This window comes from Pangasianodon hypophthalmus, chromosome 15, assembly GCF_027358585.1.
Source record: "Pangasianodon hypophthalmus isolate fPanHyp1 chromosome 15, fPanHyp1.pri, whole genome shotgun sequence".
Taxonomy (NCBI): domain Eukaryota; kingdom Metazoa; phylum Chordata; class Actinopteri; order Siluriformes; family Pangasiidae; genus Pangasianodon; species Pangasianodon hypophthalmus.
In genome coordinates this window covers 22,753,841-22,778,038 of record NC_069724.1, presented here as the reverse complement: position 1 = coordinate 22,778,038, position 24,198 = coordinate 22,753,841, and the positions used below count along the sequence as shown (strand labels likewise).

The 24,198-nt window shown below is 38.8% G+C and overlaps 1 protein-coding gene across 1 annotated transcript; it reads left to right on the top strand.

Moving 5' to 3' along the window:
* The first annotated feature begins 2,809 nt into the window (after positions 1-2,809).
* shc3 (SHC (Src homology 2 domain containing) transforming protein 3) lies at positions 2,810-23,853 on the top strand. The gene is made up of 12 exons (XM_026929325.3): positions 2,810-6,236; positions 12,943-13,013; positions 15,255-15,318; positions 15,933-16,052; positions 16,366-16,419; positions 18,199-18,250; positions 18,988-19,117; positions 19,762-19,909; positions 21,274-21,328; positions 21,530-21,724; positions 22,752-23,053; positions 23,226-23,853. Exons 1-12 carry the CDS (start codon positions 5,622-5,624, stop codon positions 23,352-23,354), a joined length of 1,935 nt encoding a protein of 644 aa, XP_026785126.3. The 5' UTR covers positions 2,810-5,621; the 3' UTR covers positions 23,355-23,853.
* The last annotated feature ends 345 nt before the right edge of the window (positions 23,854-24,198 follow it).

Below are 24,198 nucleotides of genomic sequence, written 5' to 3'. Positions count from 1 at the left end.
GTGCAGGTGTACAGGTGTTCTTAATAAAGTGGATGGTGAGTGTATATGACAGGACTGTTCCACAACTATAAATGGATAAAAAATAAATTGTTAGTGATGGAAAACTGATGAGGTATAAGAGGAATAAAACTCTTTGGGTGTACTGTTATTGCACAATTATCAAATCTGTTTCCTTATTTAATTATTTCTCCTGTTATTTGCTGTATCTACATTTATTCGTTATTTCTATGTAACACATTGCTAGCAGTCCATTTAGCTAAATAGATAATTTTCTTATGGCAAATTTTGCAGTTGGTGAGCAAGTTCAGTACATGTGTCCGTTTATTTATATAATACTAATTAACAGTATAATCTAATTATATCGTAAAAAGTCCAAGAAAGTCAAACTAACTACGCTGGTATTGACTCTGAAGGTCAATGCTAATTGGGAGTCGATTCCACAGAGTCGATTCTCTGATCATTGGGAATTGAGACTCGATCTCCGAAAGAACCGATTCTCTGATACCAGGCCTTCGAAATAGAGAGTCGACTCTAAAGCTTTGGAGTTGTTTTCACTCAGTGAAATTGATTCGATTCAGACACTGTAAAAAGTGAAAATAAAGACATTCCGCTTTCACTGACCGACAAACACTTCTCTCAGCACCACAAACATCAGCATCCTGACAGCATTTCACTTTGGAAAGTGAAAGAAAATGTAAAATCTACGACAAAAACAGGTTTGTAATTACTAAAAACCCGTCACCATGGCTACCCACAGGCAAGAGCTGAGGTAATTTAGCAACCGTTAGCTCACCAAGGTACCAAAATGGCCGCTGCTCATTGTGAAGGTTCAAATGATAACAAGCAGGAGGAAATGTTTGAACATGGCTGTGTCATTCATACTAGTCACAGTAGTTTACTGTAATTAATTAATATTACACTATTTATTTTTAGCACCTGAAATTAACTTCAAACCTTCTGGAATGAAACAGTAACTGTTAGAGATTTGTTAAAAGTCAGTCAGTCCTTCTTCATGTTACTGCAGACTTCTCAGACAGAGCTTCTTAATTTCTAAACTGAAATACGAATAAAAGTTAATACTAACAAAACTGCCAGTTAAGCAAGCCGAGTCCCCGCCCTGTATTTTACAAGTTGGAAGGAGTCTCCAGTACCAGTGCTTTGTAACAGTCAGAGGTAAAGCTGCAACTTTAAGTTTTCCAACAAGAAATTCTTCACTTCGCAGTTTCTTGTCAACATGACATAACATAACATGAATAAATCATAAACGTCTGGGTGGTAACAGGAACTTCGCTTCGTCACACCACTCCGTTACGAATAATTTTCCTATAACAGCATGCTCCTGTGTGTTATTTCTTCCATATGACTCATCCTTAACGAAAATGCAGCCTGGGTGTGCAGTCATGCAGCTCTTTAATAACCAGATAATACAGCTGTAATCCTTTGTTATCTTGTATAATTTATGTGCATAATATAGTTGCAGCCAGTCGTTAGGGAAAAATAATGGCGGTGTTTGGTAAAGAGCGAGGTTGAAAGGGAAAGCCCTCAGCTTCCTCTCATCTCTTTCTCTCTCTGTCTCTCCCTCAATTTCCTGCACTTTAATGAGTTGGTGTAGGAGTGGACCCGACACACTTAAGTCACGACTATGGAGATCGCACACACACACACACACACACACACACACATTGTTTTCATTCACTCTATCTCTCTCTCTCGCTCTCTCTCTCTCTCCAAAAAAATTCTTATGTAACAGAGAAATTTATAATAATAGTATAATTGTTCCAATGTAACTGTCACCCTTTTTAAAGAATAATAAGGAACAATTACCACCAATCACTTTTTATCCATTTATAGTTATATTTAATGTGGAACACTGGCAGTTCCTGTTATCATTTGTATTATAATGGTTATAAACAGTTGTTCCCTCACCAGCTTCTCTCTCGTGATGTTAATAAGACAAAAAAAAAAAAAAAAAAAAATACAGCTTGTCATGTTACGGAGAAACCGCAAATTGCAAAGTTTTATGTCGGGAAACGTATTTTTGCAAAGCGCTGGCACTGGTGACTCCTTCTTAAATAGCAACATTTATTGTTACTATGGAAACGATAACGTATCACAGTGAAATCACAGTAGAAACCTGCGATTTGTATTACAGCGGGAAATACCGTCAGAGCTGCTGTTATATATATATTAAAAAAAAATAAAAATCAACATCTTCTGAACGATTAGAATTGAGAATTCAACAGCAAGTTATAATATGATCTCAAAAGCCAGTCTGGCCCCAGCAGTCATTTTTTATTCAGCCATCAGCATCATGTCTATAGCAAACTGAACTGCCCAAAAAAAAAAAAAAAAAAAAAAAAAAAAAAAAAAGCGCAAACAGCACATGTACAGAACATTCTGAATGTCACAGCTGATATATAAACGTGCTTCAATAATTCAATTTTGGGGCGCTGATGTATTTTGGAGCGACGTGACCTCGCTGAGTCATCCAATGTCTGAGTGCCAATGCTTTAACACTTGCAATGGGAAACAGTGTGCAAGTACAAACAAAATAGCTAAATATAGCTACTGGGCCTTAACATGAAAATTAATCTGGATTATAGACGGGCATCGTGTCTGGGTGTGAGGAGAGACGGCTGACCCCGTTGTGTTGGACTCTGGATCGTAGAGAAAATGGGAAATGTCAATATCAGAGCTGTGATACAGTATTAAATAATTTCATAATTTATTTATTTTTTTATAATTTATTGCTAGAGATGGGTGCTTCATGGTATTAATGGTATTAGTATTTTACATGTTTTGGTTAATATTAACATGCATGAAGTGTAATTATATAAAGATACCAGGTGATTTTTATAACAAAAGTGCATTATTATATTTTAGATTTTCACTTAGGTTAGCTTGATTTATCTCATGAATTCAGTTTTTCATACTAAATCAGGGAAAACAAATCGTTTTAAAACAGCCATTAATATTTTTTGGCTATTTTTACAAAATTGTAGTACATACAAATTCACACCCAGGCATTGTTTTATATCAAAGAGATGAATCCTTCTTTAAAAATATAAATGTCCTGTATATTTATAACCTTATTCTGGTTATTATTTTGCCAAATACTTGATAAACACGATTATTTTAACACCCTTGAAGATGAATCATCTGCAGAATAACGTGCTCTGTGACATTCATACTGTCGATGCCCAGGCGGGACATCTGAATGAGACAGAATTAGCCCCTGGGAGGGAGGATGGGGAGGGCAGCTTCAGTTTGACCCTTTTACTAAATCTCCCACTTAACAAAACACAAACAGAAATAGTACAGAGAACCTTCGCAGGGAACGCCGAGATTGAGAAAAACAACGCTGTTAGAAACAAAGCGGTCTCGTTCTTTTCTCTTGCACTGGCTGTGTGCATGCGATTAATGGTTTCTCCCATCACCTGAGCTGAGAATGGTTCAGCCCACTATTCAGCCAGCCTACCCTGAATGAGTCATCCCGCCTGCCTCTGATTGGCCGGCCGCTCTCCATCCCGAGGGATCGCCTTGCAGAAGGAAGCCGAGGCCTGACTCCATTCACAGAAAACGAGGCTGCGCTCGTCCGCCGCCTCATTCACAGCCACAGCGCCGTTCGCCATCTCCTCCACTCTCTAGCATCCTCTCTTCAGCATCCTTTCTTCAGCTCGTCTCCCTCCTCACCTTCCTCACACGCCAGGCAGCATCGTCTCTCTTTTTGTGTTGTCTCTAGAGAACAGAAACGTGCTGCCTCTCTCTCTCTTTCTCTCTCTCTCTCTCTCTCTCTCTCTATTCGTTTTTTTTTTATTCGTAGGCAGGCAGGAAGGCAAGACATTGGGAGGGACCGCAGTGCGAATGCTGCAGCAGCGAACGCAGAAGAGGAAGCTTATGAATGACTGACGCTCTCCTGATGCACACTTCCTGTGGACGGTTTTTACATGAATGGCGTTTTTTTTTTTCCACCCTGGATTAACGCCGCGGGCTTCTCTCTGCCAGCTGGCTCTCAATGAAGCAGAGAAAGATCGGATCTTCTGATTTATCACGCCGTTCATTCAAGATACTGGACTCTGATCACTTCTTAGCGTTGTGCCTTTTTGATATGACATTCAATTGTTCAGCAAGGCAAAAAAAACTAAGCTTGTCTTAGAGGAATTTATGATTAAAGGTGATCATTACCTAAGGGAATTTGTGATTAGGTAGCAAGGGCTGTCATTTCTGTGATGCATTTGAATATGTAGGGGGGAAATCATGGAGACGAACTGTTGAACAAAGAGGGGAAAACGTCTCTCGCTTTATGCTGTGATTTAGAGAATTTGGTAACCATGGAGAATGCAGTGATATAAGCGCTGTTTAGAATGAGGCACATCAACACGACAGAGGCTCAGACACAGATGAATTTTTCATTTTAGATAAAAAAAAATATATATCGGTCCTCATTTTCTTCCAAAACCAGAACCAAAGTGATATTTTTTTCTCAATGAGAGATTGCGGTTTGCCCTTAACGCTTAACGTGAGCTTCTGATGGACCGTCTTTATGGCACAGAATCACTGAGCTTTGCCTTTCTGTCAGGTGTCTGGAAAATTAGTCGTCATCATGGAGAGCAGCTCAACTTTGCTTCTTTGTCGTGGACACAGAATCCGACATCTCAGCGCTAGCTCTGTCACAATACCATTCAATGTTGTCATTTGAAAGACACATTTTTTTCTTGTCATGATATTCATTTAGGTGGCTTTCATTTATTTATTTATCTATCTATTTATTTATTTATTTATTTGTGTTCTTCCTTTGCTTGCTGTTTTAAATTTTTTTATTAGTTCTCACTTGTTGTTGTTGTTGCTAAGGACATTTATGTTAAATTGAGAACATTGAGATCTATACAGCAAGGACATAATACCTGTTGTTCACTATTCGGTATTATCCTTTTGTAACATTTTCATTCTGTATAATTTTTGATCTGAATTAAAGTAAGGCATTCCTGTGGACGGTGACAAAATATCATCATAAGGAAATTTCAGAATCGATCAGTCCTGATGTGCTGCAAGTGGGAGGTTTTTTTTTTCTGCAACAGGAAGTGATCTGCGGCGTTGAGTGAGTCTTTTGTTGAGAAGGGTTCTGTCTCTCTCTCTCTCTCTCTCTCTCTCTCTCTCTCTCTCTCTGCGAGTGAGTCATGCGTGTGCACAGATCTGCCAGGCTGCAGAGCGAGAGAGAGACATCTCCTTCATAAAGCTCTTTTCTCCTCTATCGCCCGAACGCCATCGCTGAAGAGGAGCGTCAACTAACTTACTCTATTGTTCCTGCGTTTTTTTTTTTTTTTTCCCATGGATTGTTTGAGTTGTGGTGTATTTTTGGCCCCTGAGGTGGCCTAGCGTGTGGGGGGTTTCGTAGCTTTTGCTTGAGCAGATACTCACCATAGTCGCCATCACCACCAGCACCACCATTGGTACCATAGCTACAGCTCGGCACCGAAAAGGAGCGAAGTAGAAGGACGAATACAGGCGTACTTGTACTTTTCCATCCGTGAGGCTTTTTTGGCTAAGACATGCCAGAGGAGCGGCCGGCGAGCACGGTGTCGCTTGTGCCCGTGCGCGCATAGGCACACGGAGCCGGGGGCATGCTGCAGCGCGCCAAGTACAACCGCTTCCGCAATGAGTCGGTGACATCTGTCGACGAGCTGCTGCTCCACGGCCTTCCCATGAACGCCAAGGTGCCTGCTGGCGCCCCGGTGCCTGCTCCGGAGCCGCCGTACGCACCTCCTGCCGAGGCCCCGCCCCCTGACACAGCCGAGGACTCAGGCACCGCCCTGTGCACCCTCATCAACAAGGTGTCCAGTCTTAAATTCTCCAACTCTTCCGGCCTGCTGGGCATCAAAAGCCTGCCGTCGGCCGTCAAGGACCTGGCTGTGTCCAAACTTCAGGGAGGAGGTGGAGGAGGAGGAGGGGGAGCAGGAGGAGGGTCCTCGGGTAGCCCGGCGTCTTCCTCCAGCCTCTCGGTGGCCACTGGGGGCATCTCGTGCGCTTCTGCCACCTCTGGCCACCACGAGCCAGGCTCCATGAGCACCGGGAAGAAAGGCAGGATGGAGGAGGCGCAGCCTGGCGCAGAGGACTGGCACGCAGGTGGTGTGGGTGGCACTGGTGGAGAATGCACAGGCCTGGTGAATAAACCCTCACGAGGATGGCTGCACTCCAGCGACAAGATCGCCGGACCTGGAGTGACGTACGTTGTAAAGGTATGGCCTCTCAATTCTGTTTCATCCTTCTCCATAACATTCCTCACACTCCTGTTTGTTTTTTTTGGTCCTTTCTTTAAACCTGTCCATCTCCTTATTAACCTCTTTTGAGCTTCTGAAAATAAGGAGAGCAAACAGCTACAGCTGTGCTCGTTTCTTTGCAGTCGCAGAAAGAGAAGCAATGGCGAGGGATGAAAACAGGCATTAAATAACACAGGCTCAGTCAGGCAAACTACCTTTAGGGAGAAAAAAAAAACAAGCAGTGCTAGCCAGGATGCTTAACAAGGCTATGGTTTGTATCCAGTTTAGCATTGTCTTCATTTTTATATCCCTTCAGAGACAAATATGAAGCTTTTGAGCTCAGTCACCATCTCGAACTGTCTGTCTCCATGTACTGTTAGCTTTAGTTGCACTCTCTCTTTTGTTTCTTTTTCTCTCTGTGTCTCTCTCTCTCTCTCTCTCTCTCTCTCGTTGTCTTTTTTTTATCTGCTGCATATGCACCATACAGGTTCTCCAAGTGACAGGCTATTTTTACCACGCCAGTCAATCTATTCAAACGAACACCAAGTTTATCTCATCAAGCGGAAGCGGGATGCAAATAGTGTAACCACGGTGACCAGAGCGAAGGCAGCAGAGCTGCTCTCCTATCACTTACATTCATAAAACATAATGGTGGCCCTGGTATGAGTTTAAAGGCAAAATGATTTTGTATAGCTCATGAGAATTAAAGACTTCTGAGATACAGCACTGAACAAAAATGTATTTTTTATTTAATCTAATCTATCTAATTTATCAGAAAGCTATAAAAATCTTTACAATAAATGTAAAATCATGTCGTCTTGATTTTTTACAGGAATATATGCAACACAAGCCAAGTCGGAGCAGCTTGAACCAGTTTTATAAAAAGAAAGGCATCAAATCAAAACGTAGACAGTAATGAACTACATGATGATACTGTGCCATCCTACATCATCAGGCTTTAATAAATTCATGTTAAACATTTAAAAAATCCAATCCTTCAATCATATTCTCGACACTGAACCTATTCCAGTGTATTTTGAGCACGCTTTGTGTGTTTCCGGCTCCATCGCTTCATCATGTAATGTGTCATTAGAGAGGCACTGAGGTAAAGGTGACTTCGATATCTACCGGATGATTCATGCCTCATACCCTTGTTCCTTTTTTTTTTTTTCCTTTCCCCTCTCAGAGTGAATCATCCGCAGCTACAGCCTCAGCACTGGAGCACTGTACGCTCAACATGCGGGGAGAGAGAGAGAGAGAGAGAGAGAGAGAGAGAGAGAGAGGTGGAGGTAGTGTACAGGAAGTAGGATCCTTTGAGCTGTGTGAATTGAAAAGTAACAAATGAAGGGGGGATGCAAAAGGCAGACAGGGAATGCCAGGGCTGTTTTTTTTTAAATTTAATTTTATTTTTGCATGTTTTTAAAGGTTCGTAGGGACCAAATGTCCACATGGATAGGAATGTTTACCATTTTGTCCTTACGGGCAAGGTTAGGGTTAGATTTAGGTGTAGCATAGCATTAATTAGGTGCATTAATAATTATGTCAGTGGAAGGTCCCTACAAGGATAATAATATGTGTGTGTGTGTGTGTGTGCGTGTGTGTGTGCGTGTGTGTTCGTCCATGCTAGCGGCCATCACGTATTGATTCAAATGTGTGTTGCTGGTCACAGTTGTGCTAATGTGTGTTTTAGCGTTAAGTATCACGCTATGATGCAGTAAAAGGACAGCGACTGAAATGGACTGCGCTCTGTTTTTGACACACACACACTCACACACACACTCACACACACACGCACATACACACACACACACTGTAGCTTTAGGTATGGACCTAAAGCCCATGTCAACTTACTTTATTATTACTTTCAAACTAAACAGCTCACACAAATAATAATGTATTTAAAGTGAACACCGACATTCAATGGGAGATTATTACTAAAAAATGATTATTAAAAAATTTATTATTAAAATTTTAAAAACAATAATACACCTGTGTCTCGTGCCCTGTACCTAGGGCATAATTATCTTGTACACTTCACATAATACACCCCATTTGTCAGCCATAGACAAGAAATGGGGCAGAACAAGGTAACACTCAATAAGTTCCATCTCTGTCTTTACGTGTTTACTCGAGAAAAATTAAAATGTAGTCCTGATTAAAACTACTCTTTAAAAAAAAAGGTCATCTCGTTCATCTTGTGGCCCTGCTTTTCAGTACCAGTATTCAGTATTCCTCCTCACTTACATTCACATTACTCGCTTTTTTTGCTTTTTCTACTATGATGACGTCATCTGAATGCACACACACACACACACACACACACACACCAGTGTGAGAGGGTACTGGCTGTATGAAGTTATACATTTCATTAAGTCTTGATGGTAGGACAGTAATGAATACTTTACCTTTTCTACATATCATGCATAATTTTAACGTAATTGTAAAATATCTTAGAGGATGAGGCCAGAGAAAACTCGCTCTTGGGCCGATTCTAGCCAGCAGGCTGCCATTTCCAGATATTTAAACCATGCTGGCGTTTTCAGCTGAAATTTTTAGATTTTTTTTTAATCTGGCCACTTTGAGGTGGGTGGAACTTCCACAAATCAGCCACTTCTTTCCTTTTCACTTCTTTTAAGATGGACTGTGTGTCTACAGGGTGTCCAAAAAAAGTCAGGAACCAATGAGAATAAAACTACATATACTTTATTTTGTATTTCTTATTTGAATCATATGCTCTACATGTTCACCCTTAGGCTTTACGCATTGTTTCAGCCTCTGTATCATGTTTTTGCAGATTTTGCTCAACATATTTGGATCTGCATACATGCTCAACATATTCCCATTGGTTCCTGACTTTTCGGACACCCTGTGTAAATATGAACAAAACACACCAATATGCTCCTATGGTACTTTTGACTCGTGAATTTTCCTTGAAACCAAAAAAAATTTTTTTCCCCTTCCCTTTGTACCACTGCAAAAATGACGCAACTGGCGATCATTACACAAGCTGACATGAACACGTGGTTAATTTTTTCGGCTGGAAAATGGAGTTTCTGTACTGTTTACCTGTAATTAAACTGCAAATGTATAATTGACAGGTCTATGGATCTTTAGTATCACAAGGATTTATTTTTACCATTTACAGCAATGTTTCCAAAGGCTTTAATGATATATAGAGTAAAGATGGTCTATGATTATAGCAGTATGGTAAATTTAGTGTTGCTTGTAGTTCGAGTGAATTGAAAAGATACTATATATTATCATTTTCCTAATTTTCTCTCCTTAATTTAAACTAAGGACTCTGTTGCTGTTCTATATAATGATCCAATGTTTAAAATCATGGTTATTTTAAGTTAACTAAGCCATCTTAGGGGCATTTTTTGGCCTTGAAACCCTAAACCTGGGCCATCTCTGATCATTAATGGCTTGCTAATGATCAGCGATGATCAGAATGATCATTGTGGTTGCTTTTTCAGTGCTTGGCATTATGGTTGTTATTACTGCGTGAATAAAAACATCCTCAGCAAAACTGCCATGCATATGCAATAAAAGACAGATATCGATTTTTCAACAGTTACACATTTTTTATTACACAATGATTAGTCATACTTTTCATCCATTTATAGTTACGTTTAATGTTGTAGAGCGTTCAGGAAGCAAGTTCGTTCCTGTTATCACTTATGCTATAGCAGCTATAAATGTCGTTTTTTCAAAAGCCTCTCTTTTTTCCCAACTCCTGAATTTTCCTGTGTCAGAAAACTTAAAGATACAGCTTTACTTCTGAATATTACAAAGCACTCACACTGGAGACTCCCACAGTAAATGTTAAATAACTGTTTTCTTACAGGAAGCTTAAACATATGAACAATTATGCATTTAGTATTATGTCCACATACAGTATGCTATACAAGTCCCTGTATATGTTGTTGCTGTAGCAACAGTAACATATGACATTATAGTCTACTTGCAGTCAGAAATATTGTCACAGCTGATGTTACAGAAAATGAATCCACACCTTCTGACCAATCAGAATGGAGCTTTTTATAGTTTCTAGTATTTCAGTCTTTTCAACAAGCAGACATCATGTGTATATATACATATAAAATCTTCACTGCATTTTCAGTATCAGTTAAATCAGGAATTATAAATGGATTTGTGGTTGAACATCTAATGGACTAAGCGCTACTGGCAACGTAATTGAAGACAGAATTTATGTTACAGGTCATATCAGTATCTGCAAATCTCATTCTCTGTTCTGTCAGGATCATGTGTATGTATATGGAGTGTTATTATTATTATTATTATTATTATTATTATTATTATTATTATTATTGTTCACACTAAGAATTATTATCGTGTTTAAATTTGGATGTAGTGTAATGTGCAGCCGTCTGAATGACAGGTCTGTCCGAGGAGCCATTGATAACATCGTAAGCGGAGCAGGTGAATCACTCGCTTTGTTCAGATTAGGGAAACAGAAGACAGATGATTCATTCATCCGTTCATCTGCCGATGCCGTGAGGGCTTGAGGTTAGAGCGAGACAGGTCCAGGTGAGTCACCGCTGTGTTCAGGTGAGTCATGCAGTGGTAAACTGCTGAGCATTAAAGTCAGACGCAAGGAGTGTTGATTAATTACGTAAGTGACTGGGGAGGGAAAAAAATGCTGCAGTCTTCCATACGCCATGCAGAAGAAGCGATCTGTCAGAGAGTTGCAACCTCGGTATGATCAATAAAGAACACTGCTATTGATTTAGATTTACTTTCATTTGTTTCCCTGAAGTTTTATCTCTTTTACTATATATATATATATATATATATATATATATATATGTGTGTGTGTATATATATATATATATATATATATATATATATAAAATTTCATTATAATAATTTGGTGATATTTCATATGAATGCTAACCAACCACTAGTAGGTTACTGTTTTATTTTATTTATTTTTTATTGTTTATAAATGTTGCATGTTGCAAAGAGAAGGACATCAGTCCTGAATTCACTGATAATTCTGTGATATGTGGATGCAAAAAAAAATTTGGAAATATAACTGGAAATAATATTTATTATTCTACTGTGTATTTATCTATATAATATATAGTTTATTTATATATTTATATAATATAATTTATAGTTTCATTGCCGGAACACATCACAGAGCACATCACAGAGCGCCAGGAATCTTCAGGGCCGACGTTGATGCACATGTTAGTCTTTGTAGCAGCACTGGTACTTTTGGGTGCCACCCTGTTTGGCGATACATTCGGTGTAATAATGATTGATAATTATTTGATATCGGTCAGTATTCGTCTCAGAGGTCAGACCGAGCAAGCTGTTCATGCCAGTTATGTAATATTAAAGGTGCTATTCGAGATATGTGTTATTCAACCCACAACCTTGTCTCATCATCGCAGCAGGCGCATGGCCTAATCAACTCCGATGTGTGATCTGACAAACTGTTCTCAGTGTGTAATCCGCATGTTCTTTCTCACACTGTCTCCTACACACTCGCTTGCATTTTGTGTGTGTGTGTGTGTGTGTCCATGCCAGTGCCCGTGTGTGGGTGAATTTAATTCGTCCAAAACCTCCTCTACATGTGATTTTACAGTGACACGTGAACACCACAAACATGTAAAAAGTGGGTTAACTTTTTTTGAAAGACATTCAAACCTTCAGTTTTCTTCCTGTCTTACTTCCTGGTTCCTGTCTTTTATTTTGTGTGTGTGTGTGTGTGTGTGTGTTTTTTAGGTGTTGTTGTTTGCTCTTGCATTCTCTTGTACGAATCATGAATTTCCATCACCCGAGTTCACTTCTAATACTGAAAAACACAGTATTAGTGTATTAGTGTATTGTAATACAGAATACACATGCAACAAAATAATAAAAATACCTAACAGTATGGAAGATGCATTGATTGATCATTATTTGGGCCGTATTCAGAGTCGAGTTACGTTCACCCAGTGTGGATTTAATACTGAAATTTTCCACATCGGTATTTCCACTGAAGGTCCACTAAAAGTTTTTTTGAGGACATTGGAGGAGAGTCATCTTAGTTGGAGACATTGATTAATTGGAGGACTGAAATTTTTATGGACAAAATTATGAACTGCTCGTGAGTGAGCTGTAATCGTAGCAAATGAGTTCTCTGTCAGCTTATCCTTCAAATCGTGGGCACTTTTTTTTTTTTAGAGGGGAGTGCATCAAATTAACAAAACCTTGCCATTATTTTATTAATTTGTCAGAATAATACAATTAATTTAATTTGTCAGAATTAATTAATCAGAATAGTGAATTAAAAGTGTGATAAAATAGCTTACACCTCTCACACACATTACAGTTTTATGACCTTAATTTAGATAAGATTTGCTTATTTCATACAAACAGTGCTTAATATGGAAGTTAGCTAGCAAAAATCTCCTGGAACCTGCTAGTACTAAAAGCAAATCCACAGTTCCTCTCAAATTCTTACAGGAGTGTTCTCCATTTCCTTCATTTTTTTTTTTTTTTTACAAAGCAACATTATCTTCTACTTCACATTTTTCCTGTTTATTGTGTCACTGTCCTGAACACACCCCTTGTCATGGTCCATCAGTTTTGTCCTATTGGTCTATAAATAAGAGAAATAATAAATAGTATATCTCTCTGTTTGTCTGGTCTCTCTGCTTTCTTGTTACAGTATTTGGGCTGCATAGAAGTGCTTCGGTCCATGAGATCCCTCGACTTCACCACAAGATCCCAAATAACAAGGTACAACTCCTCCACCATCAGCCCACGACCATCTCACTCACTCTGTATCTAACACACTCTTACTCGTAACACGGACACCTGCAGTCCATTTACAGAACTCTGTGAACAACTGTCAAAGATTCAAGAAAAGAAATCATTCTTTCTGATTCGCATATGGCAAGAGTACAATGAAAATCAGTGTTATGGGAAGTTTTGTAAATCTGGTGGGAATTTTTAGTTTGGTTTGGCAGCAAAAATATTTACACATAACTTTAATAAAAGATTGATTCATGAGGTTCAGTATTTGCTTGTTACTTGAGCACAAGGCTCACTTTAAAATCCTGTTTTGCATTGACCCCACTTCCGTCTGTTCAGATTTGTGAAACAGGAGATAAAGAATGTGACTCCAACTCATCCATGTGTGCATATGAGTCACTGCATAACGTTGGTTAGGAGAAGGCCGGACTTCTCCCAGCGGACACTGCTTATTTATCGAACACTGTGTGGGAGAGAGAGAGAGAGAGAGATGGCATGTCACATCCACTTTTCCACCTGACTTCCTGTTCCCCACTAAGCTTGCATTCACACACACACACACACACAAAACACACATGTTCATTCTCTCCATTCAGCACACTTGGAGATAAAGCACTATTTATAGAGTTTTTAAAAGCCTAAATCAAAGCCCAGAATAACAATGAATGTGTCTCTTGTTCTGTATGATTTCAACAGAGATTAAAGAGGAAATCGTTCCAACGTTTCTTTCTCAGAGAAGGCCGGTTTACTGCAGCTGTTTACTGCAGGACGCAAGTGCGAGCTTTATTTAGGGCAAACCAAGAATCGTAGCCATTGCATGGGTCAAATCACAGGCCGGCCGAGTTAACATAGAGCACTCCATAATCAAAACAAGAATACACAAGAAACAAGATGCTGGGAAACAAGGCTCAGGAATGCACAATGCAGTCGACAAGACTTTGCAATGATGCACAGACACACCAGGGTATAAGCAGCCAAATTAATCAAGCGCTAACACCAGACTGGAGAACACAGTAAGTAAGCAGGACCAAAAGAAAGGCACGTGGTGATCATCGTCACAATGCGAAAACCCGTTGCATGCCACTGCGGCTGAAATTTGGTAAACAGTAAAAGAATGAACTAGCTAAGTGTGATTTCCTCAGAGTGACGATCACGCTTTGATCAAGTTGTTGGCTAGCTATTAAAGCCCTGTCAGTTCTCTTCTAATTAATTAAATAAATAATTAAATAATTTATAAATTAATTAAATAACGACTGTCAAATTGTATCCCCTGCTCCTGTGCCGCAGTCAGGATGAAATCTGTAAATGTGAGTTTCTTCCTTTACACCAGACTTCGTAGTTAAGATACAAACAAAAGAGAAACATTTCAGTTCAGGAAAGTCTGTAGTTTTTAGAGTTTTATATATAGTTGAAAATGTCAATTTCACCATGTGAAGGGTTTTCCCAGGCCATCACACTTTTTGTAAAGGTCAATACAGATATTTATAGAGCGGTAAATCTGACTATAATTAAATTCCTTTTGAGAAATGCCAAAATTTTTTAACATTGGTGAAACTAAACAGGGTAGACTAAAGATTTAAATTCTTTAATATTTTATTCTCATGCAAAATGTTAGCATAGTCTAAATTAAGCATGAAAGTTTAGGTTTCTTGTCATTTCATTAGGTTGGGCTGACACTCGACTTTATCTCGAATTAGCTTTGTATTTTAAGAGTTCTTTCTGTATAGAAAATGTTGACATGGTAATGTACAGAAAATTGGTCACAGATGCTGGTTCTAACATGCACAACTCTAGACTCATGTAGATGTGTAAGGGTCCACAAACAGTGATGGTGGATCTATGGGCAAAAAAAAAAAAAGTTACTTTTTATTTGCTGTACAAAGTAGTTTCTCGGTTGCTGTCCCTGGTCCTGAACATAAATTGTCTTGTTAGAGATAGTTCCCTGGCATCGCTCCTGTAATCAGCAACCTTCTATGGCCAAAAAAGTATTTTATTTAATCCTTGAATAATTGAAGTATTTAATGAATGTCTGATGACAGCATCCATACTTTTACATCATTGCTTTTGATTTTTCTTTTGTGTTATTTTATGTGTATTTATTTTTACAATGCATTCTATTAAAGTTTAGATTCTAACAGAGACAAAACTCAAACTTTCTGTTTGTCTGTCTGTCTCTCTCTCTATCTCTCTCTCTCTCTCTCTCTCTCTCTCTGTCTCTTCCTCCAGGGAGGCCATCAGTTTGGTGTGTGAGGCAGTACCTGGCACCAAAGGAGCACTGCGCAAGAAAAAGGTAAGATGGAGAGAGAAAGAACAAATGAAGAGAACTAAATGAAGAGTGAGACAAGCAGGGATGCAGAAATAGAAACAAGACAGACAGAGAGCATCCTTCTACTGTACAAATGAGCAGGGAAGGGAAAGATGGTGAGAAAGTGTTGTGTGTGGAGTAAAGAGAAAGAGGCCAAGGAAAATACAATGCAAGTGAAAAAGAAGAAAAAGGTTTGAAAGAGAGATAGAGGGGGAAAGCCAGAGGAAGAGAGCGGGATTATAAGAGAAGGAGAGATGTGGTGCGGTTCAGTGTGTGTGGGTGGACACACAGCCCACGATACACACTGTTAGAACTGTGACTCATTTTGTGCTGAGGATCTGCAATCAGTTCAGCTAGGCTTGCTTGAGTGTGTGTGTGTGCTCTAGTCAAAAGTTTGTACACGCCTAATTGGAATGAATGATCTTCAAGACATTTTAATCTAAAGGCTTTCTAAGACAAATGTAAATCATATAGTTGTGTAAAATGGCTCTTCAAAGTCACCTGACTTAGATGTTAATGATAGTTGAAGTAATGACAGGATCATAAACTAGATGAATGAATTGAATTACAGCTCACTCTCTCCATCCTCTTCTCTTAAGCCCCCCTCGAAAGCTCTTTCTAGTATTTTGGGGAAAAGTAACCTGCAGTTTGCTGGAATGAGTATCAACCTGAACATCTCAATCAGCAGCTTAAACCTAATGACCCCCGACTCCAAGCAGGTACGCACCAAATATTCACACTTGGCTAAATTAAACACTGCTCATTGTTTTTTTTTTTGTTTTTTTTTTATTAAACTACATCACTATAGCAATTCCTATACTCATGATCAAAGTTGCAATGGATCATATTAATGTTTAATTTGTAATGGGGAGCACACATTATCTCTAAAGCAATTTATATCTCTCTCTCTCTCTCTTTCTCTCACACACACACAAACACACACACACACACACATTTTTGTGTTTTACTGACAGCAGGAAGTTGCATGATGGTCTGAAAATCAATGATTCTCTTTCCTGTCTGCTCCGGTAGATAATAGCCAATCACCATATGCAGTCGATATCCTTCGCCTCCGGTGGAGATCCGGTAAGGAATCTCTATAACACACCTACATTTTGTCTGCTAATAGAGAATCAATATATACAGTGTTCCATTGTGTAAGTCACATTAATATGATGGAAATTTATTTAGTATAAATCTTTGTAAATGGTATTTCAGGAACACTAATTGGTAAGTTACAGTTTAAGTTTTGTGTCGTTAGTGTTACCATGGCTCATATGGAGTAATTTTTCCATCAAAAACGAATTGTACATATAATCGCAGATTTCAAACTTGGAATTTCGTAATCTGAGACCATGATTGTGACCCACATTTTGTGAGGCCAGTAACATTACAGTATCCTAATTTATGTCTTCTCAGTATTGATGCTGAAATTCTTATTCACAAATTGCTACTTTTATTTACAACTCACTAGTTCATGATTACAGCTTGAGTTTTTGGACTGAAACAAGTCGCATATTGCATCGTTTGAAGGACGTCATTTAAATGCTCAACTCTAGAGAGATAGATTTTTCTAGTCGTGGCTACAAACTGTCAAAAGCAACCCATTCTCAGAAAAAAAAAACGTTTGCATGCAACTTATCTGCAGCACCTTCTATATATCAGCATTCTGGCACAAGCGTATATTGCATAGCACTGTATCAAACTTAATTTAACCAAGCCCACCTCTAACACTAAGCTATTTGAGTAAGATTTAAAGTGTCTGTATTCTCAGTAGCCCAAAGAATTTACAGCCTAAAAAACATCCGCATTTTGAAAATACCTGCGTTACCGTACCGCATTGCCCCGTGACTTGCAAGCCTGATTGTGTTTGCAGATAAAAGGAGAATCAAAGCTTATTTTACGAGCCTGGTAAGTCTAATTATATGTTGTGAAAACTGGTAACAGACGTAACAGCGTAGTGGTAGAGGTGGATTTGGTTAAATCATGTTGATACAGAACGTGACACACAAAGCATTCGAGTGAAGGTTTGCTGTGTTGCTTGTGCTGGATATTCAACATATACAAGGCGCTGCAATGTAGAAAAGTTGCATGCGAATGTTTCGTCTGTGAGACTGGGCTGGCCAGAACACATAAAAATGTTACTGAGTTACTGAACCCATAACATCGACCATATAGTAGGAGGTAAGACAAAATAAAATGTAACTAGAAATGGTTAAAATGTATGACGTGTCATTCTTTAATAAATTAAATAGTAATCATAATTAAACAAAATACTCTGAGATGCTGTTATAGAAAAATAATAAACTTTTAGATAAAACTAGGTAACACTAGATAATGCTAACTAGATAATACTAATTAGGTAACACTAACTCCACTTTGTGTCAGGTTACATCAAACCACCCAGCCGTTGATTATTTTCCTATAACAGCACATTCCTGACTTGAAATTCACTTCATATGTAGGTTTTTTTTTGTCCAATCATCAAACTGTGATGCAAATTTTCACTAGTATGGGAATGGAATTTTCTGAGAGTGCATTTTCTTATAACCTACCGTAAAAACTGTAAAAAACAGGCACATTAAAATTTGTCTAATGCTACAGTATAGAAATTGCAGCATTTTGCAGCATTAGAGGAGAACAATAGTATCTTATAGTCTGGAAAACACTGTGTGAGTATGTGTGCCATGTGGATTTCTATTTCAGAAATGTTATCGGTGGACAGAAATGATTCATGCTAAATAAATCATATAATACCTCGATTTGTAGATATTATTATGATAAGACAGTTAACATCATTTAAAAAAGCCAGTACAGTAATGCGGCTTTTTTCTAAGTGTGTGTATTTCTGTGCTCTGTTTAAAGGACACGACCGATTTTGTTGCTTACGTAGCAAAAGATCCAGTTAACCGCAGAGGTAAGATTTATCCTTCACGCTTTACTAACTTCTGTAAACTATCCAAGTAATCTTCTTTCTGAGAATCTCTCACACATATAAGTTCATGTCTTGCTTTGTGACAATGCCTGTTGCTAAAAGTGCTGCATAGATGAAACTGAATAGAACTGAATCAGTACTTAACCACAGTGTGTCCTTGATGGAGATTTTTTTAAAAGTGCATCAGTAAAAATCACGAGTTGTGTTTGTGCACGTGAGGGATTTGACCTCTTTACAGCTTCTAACACTGCATTCTGAAGCAGAAGGGCATTGATTGATCCTGTGTAGCTGTATTTAGCTTTGTAGGGAAAAAAAATCAATTTATGCTGTGGCCTGTCTTTTTTTTTCCCCCCCTTTCCTGTGCGTCTGACCTCTCGTCCGAGCTATAAAACGATCCTCTATACTTTAGAACGCATTTCTGATGACGTCATGGGGAAAGATCCGATAATGAGCGCGGCTGGGGAATGAGTCAGCAAACTGGCTTCCGTTTTCCCTGGCTATCTGCTGATATCCAATCCTGTGTGTGTGTGTGTGTGTGTGTGTGTGTGTGTGAGAGAGAGAGAGAGAGAGAGAGAGAGAGAGCGCACTAACCTACATTACAGTGTGTGTCTGTATATTTACGACCATGCTTGCTGCTGTGTGTTCATAAAATGACTGATCATGTGTGTGTGTGTGTGTGTGTGTGTATGTGTGTGTGTGTGTGTGTGTGTGTTTTGCAGCATGTCATATTCTGGAATGTTCTGATGGTCTTGCCCAGGATGTGATCAGTACGATAGGGCAGGCGTTCGACCTGCGCTTCCAACAGTACCTTCAGTGTCCCTCCAACAAGCTGTCAGCTATACACGATAGGTAACACACACACACACACACACACACACACACACGCACTTACTTTAGCTCCGTATTCAATTTTGTCACAGAGTTCCAGTTTCACATTTATCAGACTAATCAAGCCCAATCAAATCAAATTGTTATTTTTAATATCTAATCAAATTGTTATTTTTAATATTTATTTAATAAATCATGCAATTTCTTTCATTCATATTGCCATTTATACCATTTGCTGAATTATTTGCTTTTTGCTTCTAAATAAAATATTTTCATCCTAAATATTTTATTAATTTTAAAATGTCCGCTCTTTTGCTATTAACAGATACTTTGTTTATGTATGTTTTACTAATATATTAACACATTAATATTCATATAGTATTGTACATTTTTTATATGAAGGTTTTATATATACACGGCAAATATAAATGTATAATTTTAAGCTTTTTATTTATCATGTATTTAATGTCGTACGTCATTATTTCTATATTTTTGTACATATTTAGATGTTTTATCGTTTTATTGAATTTACAGGAGAGTACAGCTGCTCACACTGTGATGCCAAATCTGAGTAATGTTTGACAGATCATGGCAAACTTCTTAATATAAATCTTCTCTCTCTCTTTCTCTCTCTCTCTCTCTGTCTCTCTCTCTCTCTCTTTTAGGGTCCTGAGTGTAGAGGAGCCTTCATGGACTGAGGAAGGAGAGGAGCCTCCTGATCACTCATATTATAACAACATCCCTGGCAAGATGCCCCCTCCTGGCGGTTTCATCGATGCACGGTTAACCAATCAGACAGCAGAGAGCAGCCAGGTCTCCTCAGCTAATCTAGTCTAATGGCATACATTCATTCTCACAGCATACAATTCATCTTGGTTTAGACCACCTTAGTAATATAATACTTATTACAGTGCTTACTTATTACTTACTTATTACTTATTAATTACTTATTACTTGGGTAATGGGGACAGTTTAGATGCACAGTCATATTTATTTGTTTTGGCTTTACGCTCTGCATTGAATTGGTTGAACCATAAAATAATCATGGCCTTGTGTGTAAACAAACTCTTAAATCATTACCTTTGTTAATTTAATTGCAATCGTTTGTAAGTGATGACTCTACGATGTCTGAAAATGATCACCAGACATCACTAATCACTAGGTATCCTCCCTGGTTATGCTCTTTAAAACCTGGAGCAGAGCTCTTTTCATTCCCTACTTCCTACTATTTCAGGCTTTGTAGTCTTCGCTAATAATTTATATTTTTTTGTCCACTATCCAATTTTTGGTCATAAAAACTGCAGTACTTTAGTATCTTTAGGATTATCCTGCCATGTGAAGCGCCACTGAATTGTAAAATAATCAAATTTACACAATTTCCCTCTTATTGCAAATGTCATTGATTCACCAAGACATGTGTCTGAAGTAGAGATGTGTGCAATTTTTAGATCCTAATCCTGCCCACTCCTACAGAAAGTTTGATCAATTCCGCCTGCTTCAGCAGTTATTGTTTTCACCTCTCCGCAGTATTTTCTGAAGAGCTTAGTTGGTTTGATTTCTCAAAATATAAGCAAATTAGTCATTTAAACCAGGATAATGTAGTTACTGATGATGAATGAATGTTGGTAAATGGTCATAAAAATATAAATCATAATCAACTTATACAATCCTGTCTAACACAATGAGTGCTACTAAAGCTGGTCGGATGTTATTTCATTGTCTGTAAGCCACATTTTTCGCTATATGACACTCGGGCTGATACGCTGGGTTGACCCAGAGGCAAATTATTGCTGACATCACAGTCGAGTCCACTTGGAAACTTATTTTTAGCCTTGTTTGGAGGACAATGATAATTGATCTTGAGACACTTAGGGAAAAAAATACACTTCCATGGAGATATAAGCAGCCTCAGAGTATGAGCGCTAATCAAAAAACCTGATCCCAGGTCTGCACTCTGCTTTGTCCACTTCACATACATCCTGTGTGTGATGATGTGATGACTCTGGCTTATGTAAGGTCTTATTTGCAGTAGATTAGTGTTGCAGCCTGGGGTTGCAGTGATGCGGAGTGGCTGTTTTATTACTGGCGATGACTCATATTCTCTCTCTCTCTCTCTCTCTGTCGCTCTCTCTCCCTCTCTCTCTCTCTCTCTCTCGGCTGGCTCTCGTTTGTCGCAGGGGGCCGGAGTAGACCAGACGTACTATCAAGGCAGGCCTATACTTGTCCAACAAGGTGAGGAGCTTCTCCTTCATCTATCTTTGTCCTCTCTCTCACTCTCTCACACACACTTTTTCACATACTGATGGGATTTTAATTCATCCATAAAGGTCCATATTGTGACCATATTCTGATTTAATCAGCTATTTAATCTGTTGTATATACGTTTTCACTTATCGACCTCTTTTTCCTTTTTTCTTGTATGTTCACTTTCAGGATCTTGTGACATATACAGTTTGCCCGAGGTCAAAGGTCAGAGTCCTAAGCTGGGCGAGGTTCCTACATACGTGAACACGCAGCACATCGATCCACAGGTGCTGGCGGCGCTGCAGGGCGAAACAGAGGCAGTGTGTGAGCCATGTGGGGGCGCCATAGCCAAAGACAGCCCCAGGAAAGACCTCTTCGACATGAGTAAGGCCCAGCGACTTTTATACATCTTCAGAACCGACCTGCTTTGATCAGATCCATCTTAACACTAATGCACAGGATACACAGGAGATACCTGATGGGTTCAACAACACATTAAGAAGTATGGAAATCTATCTGACATCAAACTGATAACATTTAGCAGCTAAAAATTCTATCTAAAAATATTAATTTTTAGAAATTTTCACAGTGACACATATATAGCAGTTACTTCTATTAAGATTAGGAAACATTTGATTTGACCCGATGGCCAATGCAGTTACTGTTACCACCCTGAAATGGATTATTTTCCTATAACAGAACATCCTGAAGTGTTTTATTCCTCTCATACAACAGCCAATACTAACAATTGTTTGTTTATTAAAGAATGAAACATCATTTATAGTTACATTTAATGTTGTGGAATGTCTGTGAAACAAGTTCCCTCTCCAGTGTCTCTTTTTTTCTCTTTTTTTCTCTCGAAGATAATAAAATAAATGTCATGTGAATGAGACACTGCAAAGCGTGTAGTCCTCTGTCCTGAAGACTTTCCCGGGCAGAAAACTTACTGACCGTAAAAGTGCTGACACTGGAGACTCCTTTAATAAATCTGTAATCATTCACCATGTTTTTTTTGTTCTAATATAAAGTTAGCATTCAACATTATAGGTTTCAAATTAAGATTTTTTTTTCCCTGTGTGTGCACAGTGATGTACACAGTGATATACAGTATTCTCGATTCCTAAATTGAGAATGATTTCACAATAAAATTAATATCCAGAACTCTTTGTGTTTGGCAAGTGGTAGATACAGAAGTTACAGAACACAGTTACAGAAAGTTGGTAGAGAAAGTTTCCCAGAATATCCCAAAATTTTAAAATACTAAAAAAAGTTTCAAATATTCCAAAAAAAGAAATGTAATAAACAAAATAAGGAGTGTTGAATGAAATAGAACAGGTGATTTCAAGGTTTAACCATATTGTAAGTTGAAACTGAGATTTATTGGTTTGCCATCGCTCCTCTTTCTGCACAGAGCCGTTTGAAGAGGCGATCGTGACTCAGTCCCCGTCATCGTCAGTGTCTGTGTTGAATAAGGCATCGTCAGTGGATAACTGCAGCCCGGTGCTGACGCGCTCGGCCCTGCGCTCCCTCCCCGAGCTCGAGCAGCAGAGCTGGTACCACGGAGAGATGAGCCGCCACAATGCCGAGAAACTCCTGCGCAGTGACGGAGACTTCCTGGTGCGCAAAAGCACTACCAACCCGGGCTCGTACGTGCTGACGGGCATGCACAACGGCCTCGCCAAACATCTGCTGCTCGTCGATCCAGAGGGCACGGTGAGCATCAAAAGAAACTTTCTTCAATTATTTTTCATATTTATTATTCTAGAAATTGAGCATCAATTTTCAGTTGTAGTATTGTTCCACAGAATTTACTGCAAATCTCAAAGAAATGTCTGAACATTTTTAAATTCGTGACTCGTCACAAATTAATCTTTATCTTCAAAAGGTACGAACTAAAGATCACATATTTGAAAGCATCAGCCACCTGATTGGCCATCACCGCGACAACAACCTGCCAATCGTCTCGGCGGGAAGCGAACTGTGCTTGAAGCAGCCCGTCGACAGAAAACAGTGACGACATCCCTCCGTAAAAATAAATAAATAAACAACCTGCACAGGGGGAACAGGGTCAACCCTGAAACCTGATACTTGAAGATGAATATGAATATCGAGTGTGTGAAGATGACGGTGGACGTAGTCAGTTTTACAGCGACGTCATTTGTACGATCGCTTTTGGACTACGTGAAAGAGATCCGCGTGTATAAAGACGACGCCTGATTTATAGAACTGTTCTAATTATTTTGTTGTGATGACTGAAATTCTATATTTTTTGAGAAGACATGGGTGCATTTGGGCTTATCGGTGTTTTAAACTCAAAAGGCAAAATATTTGGATGACTGCGAACTCTACGGGAGATAAGATTAAAAAAAAAAGTATTTTAGAATAACCTAAAAAAGTTTTAGTTTTATCTATCAAGCACAACCGGATTTACATGTTCGTTGGTAAGAGTTAGACGAGATACAAATACTTGAGGAAAAAAAAAAAAAGTTGTTTATATTGAACTATTTTAGAAATCGTTCTTTAACTGCAGCTAGTGCCAGTGACAGGTCGTTTGATCCTATCAAATCACTGTTGGGTCTGCTTTTATGGAGGAAGATATCAGTGTATTTGCTTAAACCGTAGACAAACACAGACAGACACACACACATACACACACACACACACACACACACACAGCTTTAAGGTACTGACACTTTTCTATGATGTTGAATCCTGTGGCAGCGCACTCGCATGACTTGAAAAAAAAAGTTAATTGTTATCGTGGTCATCGTTTGTAGCCCTCAAAGCCCACTGACAGGTGCTTGTGTATGCTGACGATGTACAATATTTATGCTTTTATTCCGAATATTAATGATTGA

Bases quoted from the DNA above. Each gene is read 5' to 3' on its own strand.
- shc3 (XM_026929325.3), top strand. From the start codon at position 5,622: ATGCTGCAGCGCGCCAAGTACAACCGCTTCCGCAATGAGTCGGTGACA. The intron at 13,014-15,254 runs GTACAACTCCTC...CTCTTCCTCCAG, and splicing joins ACAAGATCCCAAATAACAAG to GGAGGCCATCAGTTTGGTGT. The intron at 23,054-23,225 runs GTGAGCATCAAA...TATCTTCAAAAG, and splicing joins TCGTCGATCCAGAGGGCACG to GTACGAACTAAAGATCACAT.